Source organism: Mastigoproctus giganteus, chromosome 13 (genome assembly GCF_048544385.1).
Source record: "Mastigoproctus giganteus isolate SK-2022 chromosome 13, ASM4854438v1, whole genome shotgun sequence".
NCBI classification, from domain to species: domain Eukaryota; kingdom Metazoa; phylum Arthropoda; class Arachnida; order Uropygi; family Thelyphonidae; genus Mastigoproctus; species Mastigoproctus giganteus.
In genome coordinates, this window is record NC_143587.1 from 100,274,488 (window position 1) to 100,291,774 (window position 17,287).

Here is a 17,287-nt window from a genome sequence, read left to right on the forward strand (position 1 = left end):
ATATGTACTATTTCTGTCTGTTTTCAGTCATGTTTTGATGATTAAGTTATTTGAATAAGCTGAATGGTCACCTTGGCTGTTTGGAATTTCAGAATTTAAGTGGTGCAGTCAGTATGTGTATGGGACCTGCATAGGGCACAAATGGCTTTCCTCTGACGACAGTCTGGAAAAGACTATATTTTTGACATTTGTATCACCTTACTGAGTTTAAGATGAATGGTCTGACAATGCAGTTTAGGTATCCAGCTGTTATTGGTAGATTGGACAAGTAAAGGTGAGGATTACACTATGTAGGGCTGAGTGTTTTATCTCTTTGGAGATACAATTTGTATTTCTTTTCTGAAAATCTCTGCTCCTCCAATAGTGAAGATTTTAAGTAGTTTTTCTGTGTGACTGGTGATTTATCATCCCCACAAGTAGGTGCTGATTTAAGTCTCACTATTCAGTATTAGCATTAGTAGAGGCATATGATGCAAGAAAGCAAGCTTATGCAGCATCAGCCAGAAAAAAAAAAAAAAAAAATGCTCCATTTCACCCCTCCATTCGTTCCAAAAGATGGAAGTCTGTTCCACCAATCAACTACCTGCTGGCTAAAGGCAAACTTCCACACATCTATCCTACAACTTGGGAGAGTAAGCAGCATTTTCTACATAATTTTTTTTTTTTTTATAAGAAAGGGAAAGAGTTTGCTCAATTTGTGATCACTTAGAGAGTGTATTATAAGAAAGAAAGGGCATACTTTTCAACTATATCCATATAATGTTTGACAGAGGACCAGATGTACACAGATTTAAAAATTTGTTTAAAATACGTAATTTTGGGATAGTTTACTGAACGTAAAAATGCATTTCTCTGTTTACTAATATCAAGATATAATATAGCTTACTTTTACAATTCTTGTATATCCTTTTAGGGCTGCAATATGAAGTGGGCTATTATCAGAGCGATCACATCTGTTTAGTAGCAAGTGAACATCCTTATATTCAAGAAGCATCTAAAACAATTGATAAGTTAAATATTAACACAATAAAACCAGAAGTTACAAAAATTTTAAATAAAAAGCTTTTCTATAGTATAAATTCTATAGCACAAAACCAGAAGTTTCAAAATTTTAAATAAAAAGCTTTTCTGTAGCCACAAAATAAAAGAATCACACATCTTGGATAAAAAGTCTGATTTGTGGCTTTGTTTATACACTTTCACATTAAAAGATGTTAAAAAATAATAGTATAACAATTCCAATTTTATGAATAAAATCAGAATTGTTTATGCTATTGTAATCACAGTGTAACTGAACTCTCTGGTGAGTCAACTACCTATTGGAGTTTGCCATAACTTGTCTATCCTATTCACAAGTTCAGTACTTTTCACAATGTCTGGTTGCCTCTTTTACTGGGTCTATTCTGAGATGTTTTTTCTAGAATGTTGCCACATGTTATAATGGAACACTGACACTTACATATAAAAGAAATTAACTGATTGTGTAATCATATAATAAATATAGATATAATGATTATATATACACTGTCTAGTCAAAACATTATGGCCACCCATCTAATAGTGAACAGGTCCTTGTCTCGCTGCCACCACCACACAGCAAGGCATAGACTATAAAGGCTTCTGTATGATGCCGGAAGTATGTTGTACCAAGTCACTAGGATTGCAATCCTATCTTAAATCTGTAATAGACAGTGAGAAGGTTCAAAACATCATTATCTATCCCATAGATATTCTAAGGGATTCACATCGAATGAATTCACCAGCCTTGTTGTACCCAGAAGTCTTTTGTGTTCAGTGAACTGCTCTCAAATGATACTAGCAAAAAGGGAGGGCACTATAAACACCTATGCCTTCTGAGAAGACCTTCACCATGAAAGGATTTACCTAATCATCCACAGTGGATACATAGTTTTTAGCCTTCCAAAGTCTGGTCTAGGGTTATGAGGGGGCTCCAAGAGATTCCCAGAAAACATCCCTGATACCAGCATTTCCCAAACTGCAGACCCCATTCCAAACTGGGGTCTGCAGACCCCTGGGAGTCTGTAGACCAGTTCCAGAGGGTCTGCAAAATGTTCAGAAGGAATCAAGTAATGTGTTTATTTTTCTAAAAATATAATGATAGAATTGCAACAAGTTTCGTTATAGAATATCACTTATTTTCAATATGATTAATATGAATACAAGTCTCTTCCCTAACAGGGTGCACTCAATCATTCAATTCCCACCACTAGTGCGTGTTTAGACTTATGCAAGTATGAATCATTGACTAGCTACTAAAAAAGAATTAAGTTGAGTTGTTTCACACATAAAACTTTGAATTTTATTTTCACACACACATATACATACACCGATGAGCCAAAACATTATGACCACCTACCTAATGTCCTCCATGTGCAGCCAAAACAGCTCGTACCCGGCAAGGCATGGACACTACAGATTTCTAATTGTGTCTTGTGGTATCTGGTATCAGCAGATTCTTTAACTCCTGTAAGGTCCATGGTTCAAATTCTGCAGATCGAAGTTGCTGTTCCAGCACAAACCACTGATGCTCGATGGGGTTGATGTCTGGGGAATTTGGAGGCCAGGGCAATACTTGGAAGTCTTCCCCATGTTCCACAAACCAGTCTCGAACAATCTGGGCGGTGTAGCATGGTGCATTATCCTGCTAAAAGATGGCACCACCAGAGGGGAAGGCCGTTGCCATGAAAGGGTGTACCTGGTCAGCAATGATGTGTAGGTAGGTGGTAAACATCAGAGTTCCCGGTACATGGATGACTGGCCCCAGCAGAACATTGCCCAAAGCATAACACCACTGCCACAACACACATACGTGGCCGTTCACATGATGCAACAGGAAACATGATTCATCAGACCAGACGACCTTCTGCCAATCACTCAAGGTCCAGTTTAGATGCTCACATGTCCATTGTAGGAATTTTCACAGTGAACCGTGGTTAGCATGGGCACTCGGAGCGGCCTGCGACTACCCAGTCCCATTTTCAGCAGGGTTCGATTTACTGTGTTGTGACACATTACTCCCGTCACCAGCATTCCAATTACCAGTGAGTTGCGCCACAGTCGCCCTTTTGTTGCTACGTACCATCTGGAGAGCCTTCACTCACCTCAAGCATCGATCAGCCGTGGTCATGTAACACCTCACCGGCAGTTTGTGGCTTTTCCCTCTTTAAACCACTTTTGGTAGGTACTAACCATAGCTGACTGTGAGCATCCCACCAGCTGCGCCGTTTTGGATATGCTCTGATCCAGTCGTCTGGCCATTACAATTTGGCCTTTGTCAAACTTGCTTAAGTCTGCTGCTTTTCCCATCTGAGGAACAAGACTAATACTGATTAATGGAGCTCAGTATCAGGTGTTTTATATACTGTGTCCTGACCCGCACATGTGCTGTAGTTCACCTGCAGCTGCTTTGATTTGCATAACGACTCGCTGGTCATAATGTTTTGGCTCATCGGTGTATGTATATAGGGGTCTGCAAACCTTTTTTTGATTTTTGAAGGGGTCCATAGATCTCAATAGTTTGGGAACCACATACCTAAACGTTGCTGCCACCTGCCTATTTCTGTTGGATCAGGATATTTGAGTGATTCTTCTCTGCAGTTTGACACCATATCCTCGTAGCATAGCAGGAAGCACAATTCATTGGAAAAGGTATGTTTCCTAGTTGGCAATGGTCCAGTGCCACTTGAATGCAAATTTAGGTGTTGTTGGCAATGGGTGGCTGTAAGCTTTGGTACCTTGACTGGGTGCCTACTCTGGTGGTCCATACCAAGGAGAGTTCATTGGATCATTGTCTTGGAAATACTGCTAGTCATCCCCTGGTTCTAGTCAACGGCCAGCTATTCCACCATTTTTCATCAGCTCACATAAAATGGGACAGCCTATGTTCATCATGACTGTTGATGGGGAATGGGTGCTTGTCATCAGCCTGGTGACTGCTGTTCTCTCCATTCTCTGTTCATTCTTGGAACAACTTAACTAAAGCACTCTGTGAGCAACCCACTGATTCTTAGTTTCTGCAATACTGCCACTTCAACCAGCACCTCACAATCACCCCTTTGTTGCAGTCTATCAGCACTGGCAGATCCAGAAAAAATGACAAGAGGGGCACCATTTGTGCCTTTTTTGTGTATAAACAAGGAATAAAAATGATGTGCAGAACAAAACAAATACGACAATTGCGACACTCAAATGTAATGTGACTGGCAGACACAGGCACACAGCTAAACTCTGAATTACTTGGAAATAAACATTGTGCACGACCAAATTGTGTGATGCCTCAAACTAGAATGGAGATCACATCAGCATCATTGTTTCCGACTGTAAAAAAAAATAGCTAAGACACTGCAAAAATAACTATAATCCTATGTTAACAATGAAAAAATATATTTTTTTGTAACTAAAGGGAATTTAAACAATTGGTGTACACTGCTTGGACAGAAATCATAGGATACCTACCTAGTAACGGGTAAGCCCACCTTTTGCCCTGATAAGGGTAGTCACACAGCGAAGCATAGAGTCCACTAGTTCACGAAAGCCTTCCACAGGTTTTCCATCCATCCATGCTTGCTGCATCACTGTCTATAATACTGTTGCATTCCTGGGTGGAGGATCCAAAGCTCGAATGGACCTTCCCACAACATCCCAAAGATGCTCCACAGGGTTCATGTCCGGTGAATGAGGAGGCCATTCCATGGTGGTAAAATCTGCAGAATGCTCTTTGAACCATGTTCTACTCACCACGGCTCTGTAGGGAGGCACATTGTCCTGCTGAAAGGGTCCATTGCCCTGTGAGTGCACGATGACCATGAAGGGATACAGATGGTCTGCAAGGATGGACAATGACCTGGACAGTTCACAGATGTGTCTAGACATACCAGAGATCACCAAATACGGAGAATGCAGAAAGGTCAGGGAATGACCACCGCATATTCCTGGAGCAATATGGCCTTAGTTGCTAATGCTCCTAAAAAACAAATAACAAACAAACAAACATACCAGAGGTCCCAATGTGTGCAAATTGAACATGACCCAGACCATTACCAACCATCCACCTGCCTGAACAGTTCCTTGTTGACATGATGGGTGCATAGCTTCATGCAGTTTCCAGATATGCGCACCCTCCCATCCGCTTGAAATAACTGATCACCTGATGGTCTTGAAGACGTTTCTGGTACCTCCATCATCGAAGTCGGCGGTGATTTGTGCCATTGTCATTCTCCATCCGGCTGAAACAATGTGAGACAGACGTCAACGGCCACGTTCATCCACCACCTACAGCACTGTCCACAATGAGATGTTATTCTGGATACACTCTTGATACTGTCGAACAGGGATAGTGCAATTTCTGTACCACCTCCACGATAGAGTGACCCATGTGTCAGGCATCCAATATCATCCCTCTTTAAAAGTTGGTTAGCTCACAACATTTATCCATAATGACATTGAATTACTGTCTATGTGAATACAGTGTACCTCTATACCTGCCAAGCAGTGGGTTCGTACACTAGGGAGATGGGTGACAGCGTTGCATTGCCCAGGAACCAGGTATCCTGTGAATTCTGTCCTTTTTAGTGTATATTTTCCAAAAAATGAAGGGGGACAAGTGCCCCTACCCTGAACCCACCTATGGGTGCTTGTCATTGGTATGGTAACTGCTGTTCTCTCCTTCTCTGTTCACTCTTGGAACAACTTAACTAAAGCACTCTGAACAGCCCACAGATTCACAGTTTCTGTAATACTGCCATGCCTCAACCAGCAATCGCCCCCTTGTTGCAGTCCTTCAGATGGACCGCATGCCATGAGCCAGCAGGCTGGGGAATATGGCCAACTGCTAAAACACAAGGATGGTCATAATGTTTTAACTGGACTGTGTATGTTATTATTATTATTATTATAATAATAATAACATACATACGTGCTAAGCTCTTGTGGGGCCCCTTTTAGGAAACCAGTCCAAAAGAAAAAACTTGCATATATAAATATAATCAGAAGAAAACAATTATTTTTACCAATCTGTTTAAACACAAATGTTGTAATACTGTTGTAATATTACAACACAAATGTTGTAATAATATAAAGAACAGTACTGAACCAAACTGAGTCGCAACAGCCCATGAATGTATCATAACCAGTATCTGCTGCTCTTTCACGAGTAGCTCCTCATTTCACATCATGATGATTTCATAAATTTGGGCCCCCACCAGAATCAAACCCGATGCCTGCACTGAAGACATGAGCATCAGCACTGAGCTATGGGGGAGCCCAACAACAATAGAGCATAATACACATATACGACAAATTAGTTTAACACAGTGAATGCCGACTACAAGTTAACTTGGACTGGTATGACTTGCTTTTCAGGTGCAGCTACGAGTATAGCAAATATGTGCAATTGATGGATAGTTGGCTAAGAAGATAAGAATGAAAAATCAACCACAGCATCAGAAAACAGAATTTATTCACAAAAAGAAATATTTTCTTCACACAAAGAGCTAGCTTCTCTTATCGCACTGGACAATAATAGTGTGTTCTGTGGCATTTTTTTATTTCTTGTACACACTCGACACGGCTTAGTTGGGCATGGTTTTTTTTTTCAGTTGGTGGTAAAGCCAACTGAAATTCTAAATAACGAATTTTACATTCAGATCTAATCTTCTTTGGAACGTTTAGAATTTTTTCTCCAATCAAAGATTCAATGTAACTTTTCCGTCAAGTTACGGGTTCCACCATAAAATGTCCGAAATTTAGAGAAACCTGTAACTTGATGGAAAAGGGTGTATGCATTATGCATATATATTTCTATAATATGTAATGTAGTTTTTTTTGGACATCTGATGGTTTTTCTTAGCGCTGGATAATACGAGAGCATTTGATCCGATTGATCTATGAACCAGGACCGTATGACTCGTCAAAAAGCTCTTCAAATTCCGAGTCACTCATGTTAGCATAGAGCTCAAGCTCTTCTTCGGTCAGTGGTCTCTTCTTATCCATGTTTTAGGTTCTTTTTAGTACGTAACAAAGTACTAAATACAACAAACACGGCAAAGTCTGTGTTACTACGGCAGATTTACGCACAGCACAGATTCATATACAGAGCATTCTGCAAGTTACAACATGTCTGATTTAATTGAGTTAACTCATAGTTGGCTGCCGCGAAGAATTTTCTATTAGATACGCCAACTATGAGATAATTCACAATGCTTTTTTTACAACAATAAGCTTTTTTTATGAGTTTTGGTGATGAATATATATATTATAATATATAATTTGGGTTTTGAATAATTTAACATGCCTAACTCAAATTGGCATCTGAGACCAGTTTACGCAAATAAGCCTTGGCAGTAAATGTGTTAATTACCAATTTTATTACAAAAACAATATCAAAAATTGTGTTACAAAAATATTATAAAAACATCTATCTTGTTTGTTAGCAGTAAATAATTGCAGAAATTATCAGGTGCATTATAAAATAGCAATACAACAGCTAAATTATGAGGTCATACAATTTATGTGCATAAATATTTTTTACCCGGCTTTATTTTTTTTCCCCAGCATTAATTACAATGATTTAATTGATGTTTTTGCCTTGGAAAAAACATCAATTAAATCATTGTAATTAATGCTGTTTACTAGTTCAGATTCAATAAATAATTTATCTTGAATCAAACCATTTCCTCAAATAGTTTTTTACTCTTTTGAGTACGGAAAATGACCATTTCCTGCTTGCATTGTTAACAATATTTTTAATATTGTTTCAACAATGGGAAATGTAGATCTTAGTCCATTATTAATGATATTATACATTTCATTTGTATTGTTGCCAATATTTTCTCCTTTAATAAACAGTAAAAATTGGATAACTTCATCTTTAAACTTTTCGAATCAATGTTGTTTTTATATATACAGGCAACCCCCATATAACATGGTACTTCTACAACATGGTTTCGCTCCAACACGATTTGAGAATTGCGGGAAATCTCGCAGAACATGGTAATTTTGAGCTTTTGTGTTGGGAAAAACCTGCTATTATGTTAGATATAATTTTCAATGTTTCCATTCCTTTTTGTGAATCCCTGCTGTTGAGTCAGTAGCGTTATCACCTTCTTGATATTTTTCTAAAGCACATTTATGGAGGTCACTACCATAAAACAATAAAAACAATTTACACTTTCGGGTTTATTGGGCTTTTCTGTTAGTGTAATCTATAAACGGGTAGTAAACTCTATCTTCTTGCATTTTCCATAGTACTGTTAGCTAGAATTCTGTGGGTTTTCATATTATTATGGTGAAATGTGTTTCCCCCCTCCAAGAAATATTCAATCATAAAAAACATAAATTTTCAGAAATCCATTACTCTGTATTTCACTTGTGCATATGGTGTTTGGTAATAAAGTTAAATTTGTTATTCATATCTTTAAAGCAGCAATCCATTGTATTTTGTTGGGATATCTCTGGATTAGGGATATCGCCGCAATTCTGTGCTGTTGAACTTGTGCTTGTTTGAGACCATAAAAAAAACTGTGACTTTGAAGTGTGCAGATTGTGACTTTTAAAGAGAGCAGAAGGTACACAAAATCTAGATGCTGCAGAAGAGATTATGCTTAGCAGCGATGAAAAGGAAGAAAATTAAATAAATGTACATTATCTGACATATAAGTATCACAGTTTGTAAGGCAAGATGTTATTACTATTTATGTTACTACTATTATAAAGTTAAAATGTTAAGTTATTACTACTATAAAAATTAAGTTTCCAATATTTATTAAAAAAAAAAGTGTATTTTTGTTAGCTTTTGGAATGTAACCCCCCCCCCTTTTGTTATACTGGTTCTTAGCCCTGTATAACAGTTTCGCATTACACGAGATCTTGTAGAAACCAAACTACCGTGTTATACAAGAGTTACCTGTACTGAGTAATTTGTTGATATTACTGTTGAATTCAGTTTCATCTAAATCAAGATTTATAAATATTTTTAAAATATTTTAAAAAATAGGTGTATACTTCTGTTCGTCTATTTATTCCAGCAGTTAAGCTATCACAAACAATGTTGAATGTATTGATAATAAACATTTCTTTCCCTTCTAAAATTATTTCATTATCTTTGGTTTCATCGCACAGTTTTTCTTTCTTTAATTTGACTTTTTTTTATCTTTGTATTGCCATTCGTCAGTTAATAATTTACCTTCTCTTTCAATAATATTAAAATCGTTTCTAATATGCAAAATATTTCCATGTAATGATTTCAAAAGATCAGAACCATGCAGTAAATTTATTGCAGGATCTTGTAACAATTTACCTGTTTTATTTAATCTACTTAATATTTTATCCCAGAGGACAGTAAATAATGCAGTGTAAAGTATTCAATAATTTTTTTATTAATTTATTACATTCTAAACTCGCTACTGATCTTTCATGTTTACTTGTTGATAAATTAATTAAGGCTTCTTTTATTAATTTATAACCATTTCAAACAGCTGAGACAGCATCAGCCCTAGCAGACCATCTTGTATTGATTAAATTTTTCAGTGTTAGTGAATTTCTTCCCAAATATTGATTTAAGACAGTCTATCTTCTTGGGGAAGAAGAAAAAAAAATTATATAAATTTTGCATAAAGTGGAAATAATTTGCTGCAGTAGAACAAGATTCAGCTGCATTAGTTCCAATTAAATTCAAAGAGCGAGTAGTACACAGTACATAAAATGCAGTAGAACTATGTTGCTTCAATCTAGCTTGGACTCCTGAATATTTTCCTGCCATATTTGAAGCATTGTCATAACTTTTTCCCTTTGCAGTTTGTAATATCAATTGATAAACCTCCTAATCTTTTTAAAATAGTTTTTTTCTATATATTCAGCATTGTGATGTCTTATAGGAAAGAAACCTAAAAATTGTTCTTTGATGATATCATTGTGACACGTATCTTATGATAAACACTAATTGATCAACATAGCTAATGTCAGGGGTTGAAACAACAATAATAGAAAAATATTTTGCTTCCCGAATTTCAGAAACCATCACCTTTTCAACTTTTTCTGCCATCAATCGTATAAACATATCACAGATTTTATGTGAAAAGTAATTGGTTTTGCTGGGTCTACAATTAGCATACATTTCTTATGTGAATTCTTAAAAAATTATCAAATTTACTCCAATATTCTAGGCAACTTAAGTGATTACCACTACATTCCGCATAAATTTTATTGTTACTACCCCTAAATCCTAAATCAAGTTTACCCAAAAGATGAACAGTAGCAATAATTTTTTAAAAAAATATCTTGCCAATAATTTTCTTTAGATTGAATTTGTTTCATTAGTTCCATGTCAATATGACCCAAAACTGAATGTCTCTTAAAATAAACACACATAGCACATACATCTAATGAATTTTCATGCACACATAAAGACCTAGAAATATTTTTCCAGTCATTAAAACCAGTTATAAATTTATGATTTGAATTTGAAAATAATTTGCACAAGAAACAGTAGGCAGTGCCAGTATCAGAAAATATCCGCCACTCACATTTTCCTTTATTCTGTTCATTTTTGTACAGTAAAAATCTGTTTCATGAATATTTCTATAATAAAGTTTGTCACCGTCCTTATACATTGTTTTTAAATTTTCAATTTTTCCAAAATTTGTTGCCGCATTTATTAAAAGATGTTCTCTGAAACATTCATTCATTTCCATGGGCCACTTTGTAATATCCATTGGATACACAACATCACATGAATATGATGGTTCATTTGAACTTTCTTTAAAATTTTCACTGTCACTAATTACACTACCACTAGTTAACTGTACATTTCCTACTGTTCATATATTTTCTTTACACTGCATCTCAGTCTCTTCTTTGGTCTTTACTTCCTCTTCTCCTGTTCTTGTATTTTTATTTTCCTCATTTATATTTTTTGCTACGTGCAAAAAAGCATTATAGCATTTTTTTTTAATTTTTGAATTTGATCTTCTTTTTCTCATTGCCTCTTTCATTTAGATGCCCCAGATTCATATTTTCAACACAGGTCAGCCGGTGTTCTACTGTTACATCCTATTAGAGAATTAGAGTATGTGATTTTCCTTTATTCATGAAATTAATCTGTTCTTTCGGAGAAATGAGATATCCACACTTTCAGTAAATTTCACCTGTCTCTATTTACTTGGTAGGTACAAGTGGGCCCTAGTTTAGATTAGGGCATTAAAAAAAGAAATCACTTTAAAATTTTCAGATTACAGAGGCCCCTATCATGTGGCCTGAAGCTAGCACCTATTTATAAGTACGGCTCTGAATACAACTAGCAGTTCCATGGTTCACACCCCTTGATGTGAGCACCTGTACTTGGGAGGAGGACTGGATCCCATATAATTATGAAATGATGTTACATGATGATCTTCCATGGAAACACTCTCTCTCTCTCTCAAAATAACCACACTTATATCACATGGGCTTTAAAAAGTTAGTTTATTTATTAGCCTTATTGAATAAATGCACTATATAATTGGGTAACACTGGGGAACCTTGACAGAATCTATCATCCGACCCTACTTGGCTGTACTAAAGGACAGAAAAACAAATTATAGAGATAGTAGAAGAATACTTCAAAAAAACAAAAAAGAGAGCTCCAGACAAGAAAGACAGCCAACCCTTCCCTTCCCTGTGACCAACCCTAGAAATTCAAAACCAGTATAACCATACCCAGGAAGTTTCTGGAAGAGAGGCTTAGCTAATCATTCAAAAAATAAACCCGGAGGCACAAATGAACAATAAGGACAACTACTCTGGCAACCTACCATTGGTCAATTAATAAGATGTCATTATTCAGCCTCACGCCCAACATAAGTATAACTGAACTGTTAACAGTACCCCTTGTCTGAATGAAATAGATGTAGGCATTCTTCAAGACAGGAGACTATTAACAGGTAAGCGAGTATCATTTTTACTTTAATTTTCTTCATTAATTATTAATTAATTTATCAAACCATACTTGGTTGTAACAATTACAACCAAACATAGTATGATGATAGGTTCTGGCAAGGTTCCTGAATTGTCCAGTTATTACCTAACTGTATAATATACAGGGTGATTCACTACCAGTGCGACAAACTTGCAGGACGTGTAGGGAGCACAAAGACGAATCGGAATCACATAGCATTGCAGGGTCCGAAATGCCTTCGTCATGCAGTAGAGGACGTTGAACGGGAGGTCGCGTGAACAGCAATCCCGCTGGAAGTCAGCATTTGCGAACTGTTTCTGTTGAAGAAACCAAGTAGCAAAAGTCCTCCAGAGTGGATAATCTGCAGGCTCCAATGATTGGACGCACTGCAGATGGTATGAACTCATTTGGTTTGTTGAGAGTATCCTCCATACAGTGGATTGGGAAATACTCAATCGTTGGCCTACGCTTGAGTACTCTTACTCGGATTACCTTCTGCAAGACGTAGGACATTCTCCTCATTGTCTGGCGTCCTCGTCATTCGCTCTCCATTTGTGGTACCTCTCGTGAAACAACCAGTCTCACGTAACACGTGCACATGTGCGAAAATTGTATGATGAGGAGCACGCCTGTGCGGGACCGTTCCTGGTACAAGCACAGAGCAGCGTGCCGTTACAGTCCACAGCTCCATACGTGAGGTGCATGTCGGTCAGTTCAACGTTTGAATACTCGTCTATCCTACTGCCTCGGGAATCGGATCGCAAATGCTGACTTCCAGCGGGATCGCTGTTCATGCGACCTCCCGTTCAACATCCTCTACCGCATGACGAAGGTATTTCGGACCCTGCAATGCTATGTGATTCCGATTCGTCTTTGTGCCCCCTATACCTCCTGCAAGTTTGTCGCACTGGTAGTGAATCACCCTGTATTTGATCAATAAGGCTAAATAAACTAACTTTTTAAGTTAGGAGCTATCAGGTTCTTTGTGATGATGGTCCTTCTCTGGTCTGCTATTTGGTGACCTGAATTTCCAGGACTCATTCCAGCAACTTGGTATGTAGTCTTGACCTATACATTGTCATGTGGGTCTCTAGCTTGGTTATTTTGTAGTATGCTCAAATGATGTATGTGAGCATAGATTCGTTTCAATGCTCAACTTCACATGGCGTTTTCTTTCTTCTTGGAGTGGTCACTAGCACAGCTGCACAGGAAGAACTTCCAATTGGTGGGGCTAGATGGATTTGCCCTTCTCTTGTAGTAGCCATATGGGGGTCAGTGCTACTTGTTCCACTGTCTTCCTTAGGAGACAGCCTCTCACTTTATAAACTGATCCCTCTGCCTAAGGCCTGAATACGACTTTATCCTGCGCCACACTCACAGTATGATTATTATTTCTCTTCAGCATCATCCATCTATGAAGGTGAACCTGTTTAGCTTCGGCTTACATCCAGTGGTAGTGTTAGTTCTTAAGAGTGACACCAGATGGTGCCACTAACTGCCTTAACCGTCACTCCGACCTTGGGGAAGGTAGATCAGCTGGAGCAACTTTCACAATGTTTATTTTATTGTTATTCTAATTTATTACTGGTCTCCCAGCGTGATGGAGATGCATTTGCTTCCACCAAAGAGGTACTCGAACCTGGGTCTATTAGGCTGGTAGTCCAGTGTCGTAACCACTAGGCCATCTCCCACCCCCTTATTCTCAAAGGATTGGCTGTCTTTCTTGTTTGGAGCTATTTTTTTTGTTTTTTGAGGTATTTTATACTATCTCTGTAATTTGTTTTTCTGTTCTTCAGTATGACCAAGTATAGTCTGACAATGGATTCTTCATGGGTCCTGAAATATTACCCCATTATATACTACATTTAGTCAGTACTGCTAAATAAACTAACTTTTTAAATTATTATTATTAGCCATAACAATGAGGCTTTTGCTGCACCAGCCAAAAAAAAAAATTGAGTTATCCTAAGAGAGAGAAACAAGAGTCAGAAGTAGAAGGGAATCACCAAGAAAGAAGAATGATGATGATATCCAGCTCAGGACCCTGGATGTGCCAAGCCCATATTCACCAGAAGTGAGCCCCTGGAGATATATGGTACTTAAAAGAAAATGACCTCCTTTCCAGTAAGCAGTGCAGCTTCCAAAGATACAAGTCCACTCTGGATCATTCAATTAGACTGGAAACATTAGCATTATCATTAGTAGAGGCACATGATGCAAGAAAGCAAGCTTATGCAGCATCAGCCAAAAAAAAAAAAAAAAAAAAAAAAAAAACCTTCCCATTTCACCCCTCCATTCATTCTAAATGCTTGTCCAGCTCAGCCTTAAATTTATTTAGGCTATCTAGCTTCCACAACAAAAGATGGAAGTCTGTTCCACCAATCAACCACCTGTTGGGTAGTTGATTGGTAGAACAGAGAACACATCCATCTGAGATACATTTCCTAAAATGAGAGCACCTGGTGTCGGTTTTCTTTGATATGGAAAAAAGCATGTGACACAACTTGGAGGTTGTGTGTTTTAAAATGACCCTTATAGCCTCAGTCTTAGAGATAACATCCCCATTTTTATTAAAAAATTTTTATTGCATCAGTCTTTCCAAGTTCATGTAGGATCCACCCACTCTTTGTCCTTTTGCAAAGTGGAGGGAGCACCTCAAGGATGTTTTAAGTGTTACCCTTTTATCCAACAAAGTGAATTCCATCACCAAACAGCTTCTTCCAACTGCAAACAGTGCCATCTATGTTTATGACCACTAACCTGGGAAGTGACTAATAGATTCAGATTTTCAGTGTAAAAGACCATTTGCATACATTTTTGTTGTAAGCATAATCTTGATTATGAACCCAAATCCTAAAATTCGTAATGGATCAAAAAGTTCTGGCAAAGAAAAATCCAAAAAGTTCACAAAGGCACGTATCATACCTTATGTAGGGCAGAATCTGAACATTTACTTTAACTCCACGGTACAGTGTGATGAATACAGAACTCTGTAAAAGGTCATAAATGTGTGTAATGTTATCTTTGTGCAGTGTATGTGTTGTTTAGCTGTTTCTGGCCACTTTTCCACCAGGAAGGCAGTCACCTGGAAAACCTCTCCAGTGCCCACATACACCATGATGAGGTGGGCCACAACTAAGCATGAAATGTGGTGGACCTCAAGCAATAAAATCATTGTTTGCCCTAAAGGGCAAAAATCCTGCACCCACTGGAGGTAGTGCTATACTGGTGGGTACCAGCAATAAATCCTATACCTTGAGTTGCCCAAGGCACTGAAAAAAAAAAAAATAAATAAAAATAGAGAAAAAAAATAAATAATAATAAAAAAGTAATAAAATAAAATAAATAAATAAAAATTAGGATGACTGTTTCTTTATAGGAAGTCAAAACCACTATTGGCATTCCATAAGTGACTTCTGGAGAGAAAATTGGAAGAAGCAAAATTCTGAAAGACAATAAAATTAATCTTGTTTAAAAGAAACAGATTCCTAAATTTGTAAGATTATGCTGGCAATAGAAAAAAAACCGTTCAACAAAAATCATCATAAATAGAACATGTAAATAGAATGTGCTTAGAAGTCTCCATTTCACCACAAAAACAAAGTTCAGAATCAGAAAGATTAAACTGACCAATTTTTGCATTTATAGAGCCATGCTCTGTAACAAGGAAACAAGAATATGGATTTGGTGAAAACCATTTCAATGTACTTTTATTGACAAAATTAGCATCACTGATAAAAGATTTAGTGACTACTCTTATGGAAGTCCGTCCACTGTTGCTGCCACCTTGACATAAGGCTACTGAAGATCCTAATTTTTTTTCTCTTTTTGGATCATTAGATTGATTGAATTTGAATGCCATCGGGTCAAGAGGAATATTCTTTTTAATGAAATAGCAAAATCTTTGAAAAACTAAGAGTAAGTCAAGGGGCATGAAACCAGACAATACTAGTAAGGTAGGAATCGAGACAGTTGTACAAGTTTTCGATAAAAGTAAAAGAAAACTGCATTGTAACATACACAATTTACTCTTGAAAGTGGAAAACCTGGTCCAAGTAAACCAGGCTGTAGCTGCATATGTGGTAATAGGTAGAATGACAGCCTTGTAGAGAGTGGTTAATGTTTTTTGACTAAGGCCCCAGTCATGGTGAGTGATTCTGGTTATTAAACCAGCAATTTTTTAAAGTTTATCTCATAAAAAGGATAAATGAAGATAGAAGTCAAACAGTTATTTATAATTAATCCAAGATATTTGGTTTTAGTGAGGACTACTAGAACCATTACGTTTAATTAAGGGAGGTCTGCTAGCAGATAAAGAACCTTTAAATATCATCAAAGAAGTTTTGTGTTTTTTAGTTTTATACATTCTGATAAGTCCTGTAGGATGTTACTGGATTGAGTTTCTATCTGAATCCTGAAGTTAGCATAGCAATAAATTGGTCAACTATGGGTGCCGGGCATTCAGAGTGAAGGGGTCTGTGGTCACAAATGGTCGTTAGTGTAGTATCTCAAATAGAGAGCTTTATGGTAACTGAAAAAATTTTCTAGTACCCAGGCTTGGCCTAAAACTGATGAACTAATGAAAATGTTGTCTATTTGAGTCTTTCCAGTTGTTGTATGACAAGGGTGGGAGAAGTGATTAAAGTCTTGGGGGAAAGCGACTGGCAGGTAAGGGCTGTGCAAGACTGCACAGATTCCTCCCCACCACCGCTGCCACCTCAACACTAGCTCTCTGAGTACCTCCAGGACAACTCCAGCTTTGAAAATTGTTAAAAAATACTTCTCATTGCAAAATTTATAAATGACCTTTATAGATTTATACACTAAGTATTTAGCAACTTTTTTGTTAACCAAAAAGAGAGTTAATTAGTATAAAGAAGTCGCTATCGAAGTGCAATAAAAAATTGTTTTTTTAATTTTAACAAAAAGTAAATGTTAGATTTCAATCGGAATAGTTTTTCCTTGATAAGCATCGAATAACACATAGCTAAAAGTGTAAAGTGTATTAGTGTCTAGCAGCACCGGGGGTTTCCCCCAACTCCGTGTTGCTTTCATTGTAGGTGTAAAGTTCACTGTAAAGACCAGATATTTAAAAGTGTATGGATTTTGTAAGTGTATCGTTCTTCTGGCCATTTAGCCGCTAGACCCCTACTGGGGCCAGACATTGTCCAAACTTAGCCTCGTGGAGGCAGACCAGGTACCCAGTAGTTGATATTTTACTCTGGCAGGCCCTGCCACCTAGTTTCCTGAGATTTCAGTGGCTAGGGCCTAAAAAAAAAAAAAAATAATAATAAATAATAAAATAAAATAATCGCTGAAAAAGGTTTAAACCGAAAG

General features: G+C 37.3%; 1 protein-coding gene across 1 annotated transcript in view; it reads right to left on the reverse strand.

Moving 5' to 3' along the window:
* The window catches only part of LOC150076305 (transient receptor potential cation channel subfamily A member 1 homolog), a 379,883-nt gene that overhangs the window by 190,532 nt on the left and 172,064 nt on the right, over nucleotides 1-17,287 (reverse strand). Inside the window, exon 10 of the mRNA XM_090387313.1 lies at nucleotides 887-994. Coding sequence (XP_090243439.1) covers nucleotides 887-994 — 108 coding nt within the window. The remainder of the gene's footprint in view (nucleotides 1-886; nucleotides 995-17,287) is intronic.